The sequence below is a fragment of the Centropristis striata genome, chromosome 11 (genome assembly GCF_030273125.1).
Source record: "Centropristis striata isolate RG_2023a ecotype Rhode Island chromosome 11, C.striata_1.0, whole genome shotgun sequence".
NCBI classification, from domain to species: domain Eukaryota; kingdom Metazoa; phylum Chordata; class Actinopteri; order Perciformes; family Serranidae; genus Centropristis; species Centropristis striata.
In genome coordinates this window covers 20,906,686-20,918,128 of record NC_081527.1, presented here as the reverse complement: position 1 = coordinate 20,918,128, position 11,443 = coordinate 20,906,686, and the positions used below count along the sequence as shown (strand labels likewise).

Here is an 11,443-nt window from a genome sequence, read left to right as displayed (position 1 = left end):
GTGTGTGGCTTTAAAAAATCAGGCCTGATTAGAAGCAGCTGAGAGATGTACTTCAAGCAGAGAGAGTGACCTCCAACGTCTCCTGTCGTGTTCAGGACTTAGAAGACACAGCTGCTTTAATTCATAAAAGACCTAACTGTTATTTTGTGTGAGAAGAATATGTAAAATGATGTGACTGGGGTAATTTTATGCTCATAGGCTGAAACTGCCGTTGAAGAGAAATCAGTCATGTAGTCATGAATAATGTGTTTTATGGGATTGTATTGTATTTGTGTCTTGTAGTTCTACGTTCTTTGCTTTTAATGTATGTACCTATTCTTGCATTTGTGTCTTGTAAGGTGTTTTGTGTATTTTGTGTTGAGTTGAAGTAATTAAAGCCCATCTAGGGATGGCATTGCAATTCATAAATACTGCGGTGTGTGTCACTGCTTTATACACATTTGTCTCAATTCTAATAAATATATAAAAAAAATATAATGTGCTTTTAAAATATAAAGGCTGTGCTTTATGGTACAAAATATGCAGCAAATCAGCAGCTTGTGTGCATAATTCAATTCATGCTTGAACAAATTATAAATTAGCATTTCTGCTATAATTCCTGTAACATAAAATCGAAAAAAAGGCTTCCGTGTGATCCAGTAATTGAAAAGCCATCTTCTTATTTGGCTTCTAATTCAAACGTGTGAAGGACACTCATTAAATGTGCGAAGAACAATCGCTGTCCATTATGCAAGTCTTTGTAAATGGTTTCCCGAGCTTTCAATTTACTTATTCTATTCTGAGCATGTGTCATGCAGGGCCGGCTACATTGAAGTTATAACATCAGTTATGTGCCGCTGTGAAGGAAATGGGACCTTTTGAAATTCACAACAAGGAAACCAGCTTCCCATTCTGACTTTCTGTGTGAATGGACTGACAGGTTAAAGGGTCACACTGCTTCTTGTGTTCTTCTCAGTAAAAAAGAAAGAGAAACCTGTCAAAGAGTCACCTGGGCTAATAATGCTCCCGCCAATAAAAGAGCACATCTCCATTTTTCTTCATAAAATAAATTTACTTGCAGTTTCTTGAGTTTTAGATTTTCTTGCTATATTCTATCACTGAAAAAGTGGTTCCATCTTCTATTTGAGATTTAAAACCCCTCCACAGATATGTTGCAGGTGTAACTATCTTGCATTTGCAGACAACATACCTGAGAGGAGTGATGTTAACACCATTGGGAGCATGGGAGATGTGTTGCTTCAGAAGAGCAGGAGGGTAGTATGCTACACATAATAAAGTGAATGTGATAGGAGAGTGGAGAGATAATCCTGGAGACCTGACAGAGAGGACGAAGGTTATACTTTGTAGTACTGTGAGCAGGAACAGCTCTTTGAACCTGCCAACTAACCTGTCAGACAATATTTAATTTGTTGAAAAATCACCTTTTTTTTGTTGGTAAAACTGCCAAGTCCTACTTCCACCTAGGCTCTGAGTCTACAAGTCTACAGGCAGTCTACTGGCTTTCAAGTGACCAATGTTTCTCTGTTTCCCCCTGGCTTTCAGATGTAAATCAGACAGAAATATGACCCATCCCCCTAAAATCTGGTCTTCCAGAGGCAAAAATAGCATCAGGATGCAGGTTTCCTGAAGAACCCCTGAGAGGATTTATCATTCTGTTCTTCCATGAGAGTCAGACCTCAACCTAACTCAGAGATTATAACATGAACACAATGGATTTACCCATGCAGAAATGGAAGCAAGTCAAGTATATAATCAATATGTATGCCGGTCTGTTAAGCAGAGTAAAATGGTACTTACAGCTTCAAAGGTTTTCCCTCCCATTTGCTTGATATAAGTACAATAATAAACATGGTGAATAAACAGGAAATGGAAACAGAACAAAAATAATCCCAAAACATTAATTAAAGCTTGTTTGAATTGTGATAAAGTATATTCAAGCATTCAGTGAGTCCAAGTTTGATTTCTCTGTTACGCTCCAGCTGTTTATACAGTGTCCAGGTCAAACGCTTGAGTTAAGATCCCAGTCCCAAGTGGACCTGTCCATCCAGTCTGCTGGGAAAAAGACACTATTGAGCTTTCAAGGTTTTCCTAGAAGGTCCCATACTGTAAAAAAGGCTTGCTTCCTTTTACACAAGTAAGTTATCCTTTGACAACTGTGCTTTACATAAAGTGCCACAACAGTGCTGTTACAGTCATTCCCTGGCTGCAATGATGGTGTAGAGACACTAAGAGTGGAGATGAAGAGGACCTGGAAACTTTTTTGGGAGAGGGCCTTAATACTTTCAATTTGTTGAGTTTTTGAAATGGATGGTTGTATAAAAATATTGTACTGCAATTTTATTTGTTTGGTTGATTTTTGCAAACTTCCCTAAACTGAAAATTGTGAAAAATAAAATAAAATAAAATAAAATAAAATAAAATATTGTTTAATTGAAAAATAAAATTAAATACATAAATAAATAAATAAATAAATAAATAAATAAATAAATAGGCAGGCACTAAAATGCAGGGTTTCAGGGTAAATATATGTATATTCAGACAGACTGTATGACAAATATATATATATATATTTTTAACATTAAAGCATCTTAACATGTTCTAGTAGAAACATGAATAGAGTGGAAATCTAAGCATGAGCATAATATGTCCCCTTTAAATAAAGATTTTACTCACATTTCCCTTTTACATACTCCCCACTCACAGTGATGTCATTTGGTTTCTTCATATCCCATGGTGCCCTCTTGCACCAGAATAACTGACAGTCTTTACCTACACATCCTTGTTAAATATGCTGATACAGGGTTTAACATCTCTGAAAAGTCATGTCAGCAACAATTGTATCTTTTGCCACAATAATAGTGAGGTACACAGAAGAATGACGTTGGATGATTGTTGTCCTGCAGCTTTTTTTTTTTTTTTTGAGAAACAGTGACTCGAAGAAATATCCTGTATGTGCTGTTTGTTGGCTGCTAGGTAGCAACTCTCACGTACCGGGCAGCCTGCCACTGGACCTGTTGGAAACATAAGCAGGAGAAGCTATCCATCAATCAGCAACAACAGCTGGACGGTGCAAAGAAAACACTATTAGGCAGAAAAGAAAACTGAGTATCCAGGGCCAAAATGTAGGCTAATATTCCTCAAGGACTCTATATATATATTATATGTAATTATTTGAATATTCTGCAATGTTGTCATAGAGTCGAACATGTTTTCCTTTTCCTCTCAGCTTAAATAGTCACATTAACCCTTTATCGGGCGAAGAACTATATTTGGTAACTTCAGTGGATATCAAAATGAAGTCCCCATGTCTCTCTGTGAGGTCGTAGAACCACATGGATAATAATATTTTGAGAAAAAAGTTGCAAATTGACTAGATTAAAGTGGCAAATCTACAAGAAAAAAATTTGCAGATTTAAGTGATTTAAAGTGGCAAATCTGCCTGAAAAAAGTTGCAGATTTACAAGAAAAAAGTGAAAAAAAGTAACTATTTTCTCACAGATTCACCACTTTAAATCTAATAAATCTGCACATTTTTTTTCTTGTAGATTTGCCACTTTTATTATTTTTTATTTATTTTTTTCTCTCAAAATATTACCCCCCTCTCCGTATGGTCCGTATGTTGTTGTTTTTTTTTTACACATTCTGGCAGTATGTTATATCCTCCAATATTCTCTAGGGTTGAAATTTGGAATTTGCAGGTATTTCAATGAGTGCCCTATTAAGGGTTAAGGAGAATTCTCAGTCACAGTTTATGCTGAATAGATCAGTTATTTGTACTGAAGAAGCTGTGGAGACTATAGGACTACAAGCCATTGTTTACACACACACACACACACACACACACACACACACACACACACACACACACACACACACACACACACATGCACGCAAACACTCAACCCTTGACACCAGATAACACTAATATCTCAGATTTAGCTCTTGTCTAATCTTTGCATGTTTATTTAAAGACCTGCTAATCACTTTTGGTGTGATAGCAGGTTCCGATCTTGATTTCATTTTTTTAGTAGATTTTTTTGTTTTGTTTTGTTGATTCTACAGCCTTACACATATTTGCTTTTTCACTTTCCTGTGATGACTTCACTTTTCTTTCTCTCCTGCACAGCTTTATGTCATCTGTCTTCGGGTTTCTTCTTTATTTGTTGATTTATCATGCATCATTTAATCAGCATGTAGCTTTCACAGCAACCAAAACATATGATACTTTTACTGATTACAACAGACATGTTGATCAGTGAATAAGACATAGATGCTTTGGACTCTGTATGTATATATGTGCATCCTAAGCAAATAAATCCAAAGCCCCCTTTCACACATGTACAGCAACCCTGAACTTTTAAGAAGATTACTTTATTAATCTCGCAATGGGGAAATTCAACCTCTGCATTTAACCCATCCTTTTTTACACACAAGGGAACACACCATGCACCTGGGGAGCTGTGTAGGGGGGTTAGACTTTACCTGGAGGAGCTGTAAATGAGAATGTAAATCAGTTGGACTGGACATTAAATAAACCTCTCCCTGTCAGCTCCCTCCTTCAAAGTCCTTGTAGTGTCCGATTGAGTCCATGTGTGAACTGAGCAGGCCATGTCCAGTGAATTCGTAGCTTGTTTATTTTATTTTATTTATCTAACCTTTATTTAACCAGGAAAATCTTATTGAGATTAAAAATCTCTTTTACAAAAGAGTCCTGGCCAAGACAGGCAGCAGCACAGTTAGTTACAGACAATCATTTAAAAACAACAGAGAACATAAAAATAGAGTCACAGTCAGAACATCATCAAACAAAGCATGTACAGACAGAAGAGCCAGCTTCAACATCATTAAGTAAGGATTTAAACATGTTAAGAGAAACCAGCTCCTTAAGTTTTAGTGCATTTCGCAGCTGGTTCCATGAAAAAGGAGCAGCATAACTAAATGCCCTTTTCCCCACTTCAGTTGTGAGTTGACATGTTGTGTGATGTCCGATGTGATATCAGAAGACTACAATCAACAGAGAAGATGAGTCTTTTATCAAGATGCCAAAGGAGATGTCTAACTGGAGAGAGGACAACATTTGGAGATGTCTGTCAGAATGTGCTGTCAGATTCATGAAACAGCAAGAGACTCAGTTGTTTCTGAACAAATAACAAACCAGATCTGTGACTGTGGTGTAATTCAACTAGGCCATGCCCACTCACCTTAACCAGAACTGAATATTTTCATATCGTGAAATGGCAACTTCAAGGATTGTTTGGACCGGATTCCCCGGACAAACCTCAGGGGCCTCAGACCTTCAGGGGCTCTAAAACCCCAAAGTTCACAGTAAGAGGCCTGACATATAATGTTTTTGTTCTTGAGCCCATAAAAGATCCACCTGGCCATGAATGAATCTGAAAAAAAAATCATAAAAATCACACACAAGTACACTGTAAAAAAATTTGTGTAGAAATAACAGTAAAACTCTGTTAAATAAATCAGAAATAGGGTGTAAAATTAAAAATTTTATATCACCATATTAGACACTTTTAATTAACGTAAATCAAAGAATAGCACAAAACCTTTACTTTTTTCCGTCATAAACTGTAGGAAACACACAGTTTTGCTGTAAAAATATAACATTTTCATGCAAAATTTATGGAGAAATAGCATGATGTGTGAATTAATGACACAATTACCCTAAAAATAAAGGGACTACTCAGTCTAAATTTTACCGTAAACAGATTATTTTTTACAGTGTATTTCAGTTCCAAGATATTGTACTCTAATCACATTTGTGATTTAATGGGATATTTTCTCTTTTTTAGCCAGATAATGAAACTTCCTTTATAACATCAGGCCCCAAACATTTATTCATGTTTGGTATCTGTATTACAAGAAAGCACATTCAGTCACAGCTGTTAACAACAAGTGTTTTATTTACTTAAAAAAGTGAGAGGCATTTCAAGAGTGCACACAAAATACATTATCCATCGTAAATATAAAGTGATAGAGACACATAGAGAATAGAAAAATGGCTCATCTTAAAATACTGATATGGGAAAACATTTCAGCACACTGCTGAGTCGGGATTGTCACGCCCTCGACTTGTGTGTGTGCTTGAGCTGCTTCTGTGTGCGTGGGGTCAAACAAGGGAGTGAATTAGAGGGAGACACTAACTGACCCGTTACCACAATCCTCATTGGTATTTAAAAAAACAAACAGCACAAAAAATCCTACACTACAATTCAAGAGCTTTTCTTTTTACAGGAGCATAAACATGTACAATGACACTAAGTGGTGGGGAAGTGTTTGGACTATTTCGTCGTCATTTCAACGGTTGTAGTGTCGTTGGCGCCGTTGACTTCGTAGTCGCCCACTGGACCGCTGACCAGGACCTTGACACGCTCAGGGAAGTCATCGAATTTGGGCGAGAGCAGGAAGTCGTATATGAGAGCTGCTGCGACACCGCCGCACATCGGCCCCACCCAGTACACCTGCAAAGATCCCTCTGGTTAATATCTGGTATGGTCATGTGCATAGTTATCACAGAAAAAGATTCCAGTCAAGTTCAACAATAGGAATGCTATCACTGATTAACTAGGTGATGGAGTCATCTGTCTGTTATGGAGTTATTTAAGCTTGACGTGTAATATGCGTACAGAAAAATGTGAGACATGTGTAAACGAGCGTGTGTGCTTCTGTCTCTGACTTACCCAGTGGTTCGTGAAATCGTTCAGGATCAAAGCCGGACCAAAGGAGCGAGCGGGGTTGATGCCACAGCCTGTGTAGCTGATCTGTAATCAACAACAAAGAGCATAAGAGGATATCTTCAGCTACATGCTCTGCTGGTGTAATGGAGTCATGGGTGAGGGGGATTAGCTAAAACAATAAAAATGCATGAAATATTTTACCTCTATCATATCTATTGGTTGTTGGCATTGCTCATATGTACTGTGCCTGATCCAAGATAAACATGATACTGCTTTGAAGATGGTTATATGGTGCAACTTACAGCTGCCAAGTGTCCCAGGCACACGGAGAGGCCAATGGCCAGGGGTGCAGAGCCGCTGACATCACGCCGCCTTTTATCAGTGACTGCAATGACACACAGCACCAGCTGGAAGGTTGCCAGGAGCTCGATGCCCACGCCTTGGCTGGGGGTGACACCATTGAGCTGCGAGAGGAAATCCAAAACAACAACAGTTTGTCAGTCAGTGTCAGTTAGACGGAGAGTTTCCCATCACAACCACTTCCCATTTAGCAGCCGCTGGCAAGTCTGACAGCAATTTGGCAGCATGTCACAACACTTATTCATGTTTCATTTGTGGAAAACCTTATCATTGTTGTACACAATGAGCAGATTACATGCTTTGACACTCACAAGCTTTATAGAGAAGGACACAGCTGATGTTGCACATCAGCGATAGGTATGCAGCATGCAAAACTCAAAAATGTCCAAGAGTTGACATATTTTCCTTTCAGCTGTTGCAGTGTGGTGTGCTTTAAACATGTGTCATCACTTTTCAATAATAAGCAATGACAGGATGTCCAAAGAACAACACAAACAGTGCCAAATGAAGTGCCTACATCCTCACAAAAGTCTCAGTTTTCACTGGAAGGTCAGGTTTACACTAAAAAGGCACTTGAAATACATACTGCTGCACAATTTTGCAGTGAATCACAATTCTAAGTAGCGTGTGATGTTTTACAGCTCCAACTTTTTAAATCACATAATCTGTCAACAGCAGTAATATGAAATGTACTTACAGAGTTGAGCCCCAGTGCAACAGTGGTGCTTGGACGTGCTCCATACATAATGCCACTGGCCAGAGCTGAACCCAGCATCTGGGCCACAATGTACATGATTGCCTTGAACACACTGATCTGGCAGCTGGCAAGCATCCCGAGAGTGACCGCAGGATTCAGGTGGGCTCCACTGATGTGGCCTAAACTCTGTGCCAGCGTGGCGATGGCCAGTCCGAAGGCCAGCGACACCTTCACCTCTTGGTCCGGGTCAGTGTTGTTCTTGTTCCCGATGGCTGACGAGAGGCTGAGGAAAATGAAAAGGGTCATGCCGACCAGTTCGGCCAGAACGGCCCTCCAAAAATCCTTGCTCTTGAACTCTCTCATGGTGGTGCTGGGAGTGTGGAAGTGTGGCTGTAGGTTTGAGATCTGAAGAAGTGTGTGTACTCACAAACAGCAGCAGGCTGAATATATAAGGCCTGGGCTGATAATGGTCAGTGGGCGGGCTTAAAAACATTCAAAGAGAGGGCCACACTGAATTAATGAGAAATCCAAAAGACTGGTCTTTCCCTTCCCTCCCTCCTCCTCCCTCCTCCCTCTGTCCTCCGGCCCCTCTCCCAGTACCTCCCTGTGCACCACTTTCTGGTCTTTGGACTTTTGTGAGTAATACTGGGTCCTGAAATAGCTGTATCCAAAGATAAACTTTCCACTCATACAAGCATTTACAGTTTTACTGCAAAACCTCTAGTTGTCAGATTTTTGCTGAAAAATATTTGTTTTAAATTAAAATAAATTAAAGGTACTTTAATTCTAATTTGTCCTGTTAATGTTTTTTCTGCTGCTGTAAGAAGTTGCACAACTTTTAATCCTGCACAGTGAATCACCACACCATGGGTCACTGACAGCACATAAGGGAGAACCAGAGAGAAGCCAGACAACTCCCAAATAGTCAGTTCAGGTCCCACCCTTCCCTCCACAGACAAGGTTTTCAAGCTTTTACAAGACCACCCAAATTACACCTCACATGCCAACTCCGAGGCACACTTTGAGACACAGAGAGAGAATCAAAATAATAAAAAAACACAATACTTTCATTTCATTATATAAAAAATACTTCTGTTTTTTTTTTTTTAAACCAGAAAGTGGAATAAATTGTCTTGTGTAAACTTTAAAACAAGAAAAAGAAAACTAAAGGAGACAGATTTTAGCAGATTTTTTTCAGCCTAAACAAACAAATAGGGATATCATGTCACTGGATCACAAAAACAACATGTTTATTTATTTATTTTAGAGAATAAGGACATAGAAAGAAGGGGCCTATTTCTCGATGGAGCAACAATAATTCATTAACTGAACGGATGTTTGCTCAATAATTATTAGATGTACTGCAGAGGGGGGGAACAAGTACGAGCAGGGTAAAACATCAACTTTGAGAAACGAGCTGCCTGTTGCACCTGGACCTCAACTGGAGGGGAGGTGGCAACAAACAGCAGCAAGGCGGCTGCAAAATCTGTCATGGAGCATTCACTGTGTGGTCTTTAAAAATGTTTTACATCTGAAGATATTAAGTGTGTGATTCAATTCAAATTAAAGAGATTTACTTGTGTTACTCAAACACACATTTACACTGACTCAGTGTAAAAAGATTTGTAAATATTTTTTCAGCAGCATCAAAAACAAATTTACAACCTTTGGATTATTAACTGTGCCAGGGACAGGGGACAGGGACAGTGAGAACCAAACGCAAAACTATTGCTTAACTTTATCTGGCAGTTTCATATGACGTTCTGTAAAACCACAAGGACTAAAGCTGAGCTCAGTACTGTGTCATCAGCTGGCTGAATAAACGTGTGCCAGTGTCCGTTGTGCAATATTCTTAGGAATTGAATCAATTTTTGTGTGTTATTCATTTTTTATTCACTTCCATCGAATCAATATCTGAATAGGGAAAGGGAAATGATATTTTGAGTAGTTACTGTGGGAAAATTACTGACATACTGAAATCTACTACATTTTATGCTTCTTTATACTGAATCTGCAACATTTTACAGGATATTATTGCATTTTTTTATGCCGCTTTATTTGTTTGACAACCATTGTTACCTTTTACTTTGCATATAAACATTTTATATACAAAATATATGAATATCTTTAAAATATAAGGTGCATTATAGCAGATTAAACTGCCAAACAATATATATAAAAAATTAAATTCAGCTCCACCTTGACTGGATAATTATATTATCTATGGATTCCAAACCTGAGTATATCTATCTATCTATCCATCTATCTATCTATCTATCTATCTATCTATCTATCTATCTATCTATCTATCTATCTATCTATCTATCTATCTATCTATCTATCTATCTATCTATCTATCTATCTATCTATCTATCTATCTATCTATCTATCTATCTATCTAAAACCAGAGAAAATATATTGAAACCTAAGAATATATATTAAAAGTCTGAGAATATATATATATATATATATATATATATATATATATGCATATATATATATATATATATATATATATACCCTACACTGAAAATATTTAGTGTACCATGTTATTTGCTGACAAAACTGTGATCAGTATTGTGTTGTGAATTTAAATAAATACAGTAATATACTGCATATTTATTTCTAGTTACACACTGTATTTCTAAAATAAAGTAAAACTGAAAGAAAAAGAAAAGAAAGAAAACTTAAACTTCTGAGGTTTAACTTATGTGGGACATTTATTTGCAATGGTAACACATACATATCACTGAATATAGAGCTACAAATATGATTTTTTATTTTTTATTTTGTTTGAACTATTAACTGTTTTTATTTAATATTAGACTAAAAGTGGTGAGTGTGAAAAGTGTTTGAACTAACTAAACACCCATGTGACCTGAGTTTTACCTGATTCATTTCATCATTGAGTTAATGTCCGGAAGGATGTGTGGTAGCCAACAGGAAGCATTTTATTACTGCAACAAAATAGAAGAAGGAAAATGGAACTTTATTTTTGGCATTGATCACTTTAACTTTCCTTCACTGTTAGCCAAGACATTATGCAGAATGAAGCAAATAACAAACAAACTGTAAGAGAAGTTTTGTCTCCATGTTATTGTTTGTCCCTGGCCGGATTCTAAAGAGTGTAAGAAATTATAAAATTAATCTGAAAGACCCTATTTGGTAACACTTACCAATAACCAAATAAAGTAATGTTTATAGATGGTTTATAAACCAATTATTAACCATTTACACAAGTGCTATACATATTTAATTGTTAAACCAATTTTTTAAAGGTATATGGATCATTTCAAAATCATTAACATACTTAATATGGTGTTAAAAATGTTAGAATGAGTGCAACTAAAACTATTAATTATAATTTAATTGTTTGTTAATGGTAAAGTAACTAGAAACTGACATTAATATACCATCTATTAGCCATTTATAAATGATTTAGTTAGTTAAACATGAATAAATTATGTATTTACTATTGTAAATGGTTTATATGGTTTATAAATGATGATTAAACATGAATAAACTATCTGTTTACCATTTATAAATGATGGTTATTGTAAAGTGTTACCCCCTATAGACTCATTTATAATTGAGGACTGAGCACCAACTGCTTCTTTTTTAAATAATTTCCCAGACAAGTTCTCAAGCTAGATTTGTTTTGTGCACATTTTCTTCCAGGTCTGCTCTTGCATAC

At 36.9% G+C, this 11,443-nt stretch overlaps 1 protein-coding gene across 1 annotated transcript; it reads right to left on the bottom strand.

Moving 5' to 3' along the window:
- Positions 1-5,898: 5,898 nt before the first annotated feature.
- Positions 5,899-8,183, bottom strand: LOC131980263 (aquaporin-1-like). Its single transcript, XM_059344482.1, has 4 exons — positions 7,750-8,183; positions 6,995-7,156; positions 6,696-6,776; positions 5,899-6,476 (listed from the first exon to the last, which is right to left on the bottom strand). Exons 1-4 carry the CDS (start codon positions 8,110-8,112, stop codon positions 6,297-6,299), a joined length of 786 nt encoding a protein of 261 aa, XP_059200465.1. The 5' UTR covers positions 8,113-8,183; the 3' UTR covers positions 5,899-6,296.
- Between the last annotated feature and the right edge of the window lie 3,260 nt (positions 8,184-11,443).

Excerpts from the sequence above, each read along its gene's own strand:
- LOC131980263 (XM_059344482.1), bottom strand. The coding sequence starts at position 8,112 with ATGAGAGAGTTCAAGAGCAAGGATTTTTGGAGGGCCGTTCTGGCCGAA. Across the intron at positions 6,777-6,994 it reads GCCTGGGACACTTGGCAGCT|ATCAGCTACACAGGCTGTGG; the intron begins GTAAGTTGCACC and ends TGTTGATTACAG. Across the intron at positions 6,477-6,695 it reads ACGATTTCACGAACCACTGG|GTGTACTGGGTGGGGCCGAT; the intron begins GTAAGTCAGAGA and ends GGATCTTTGCAG.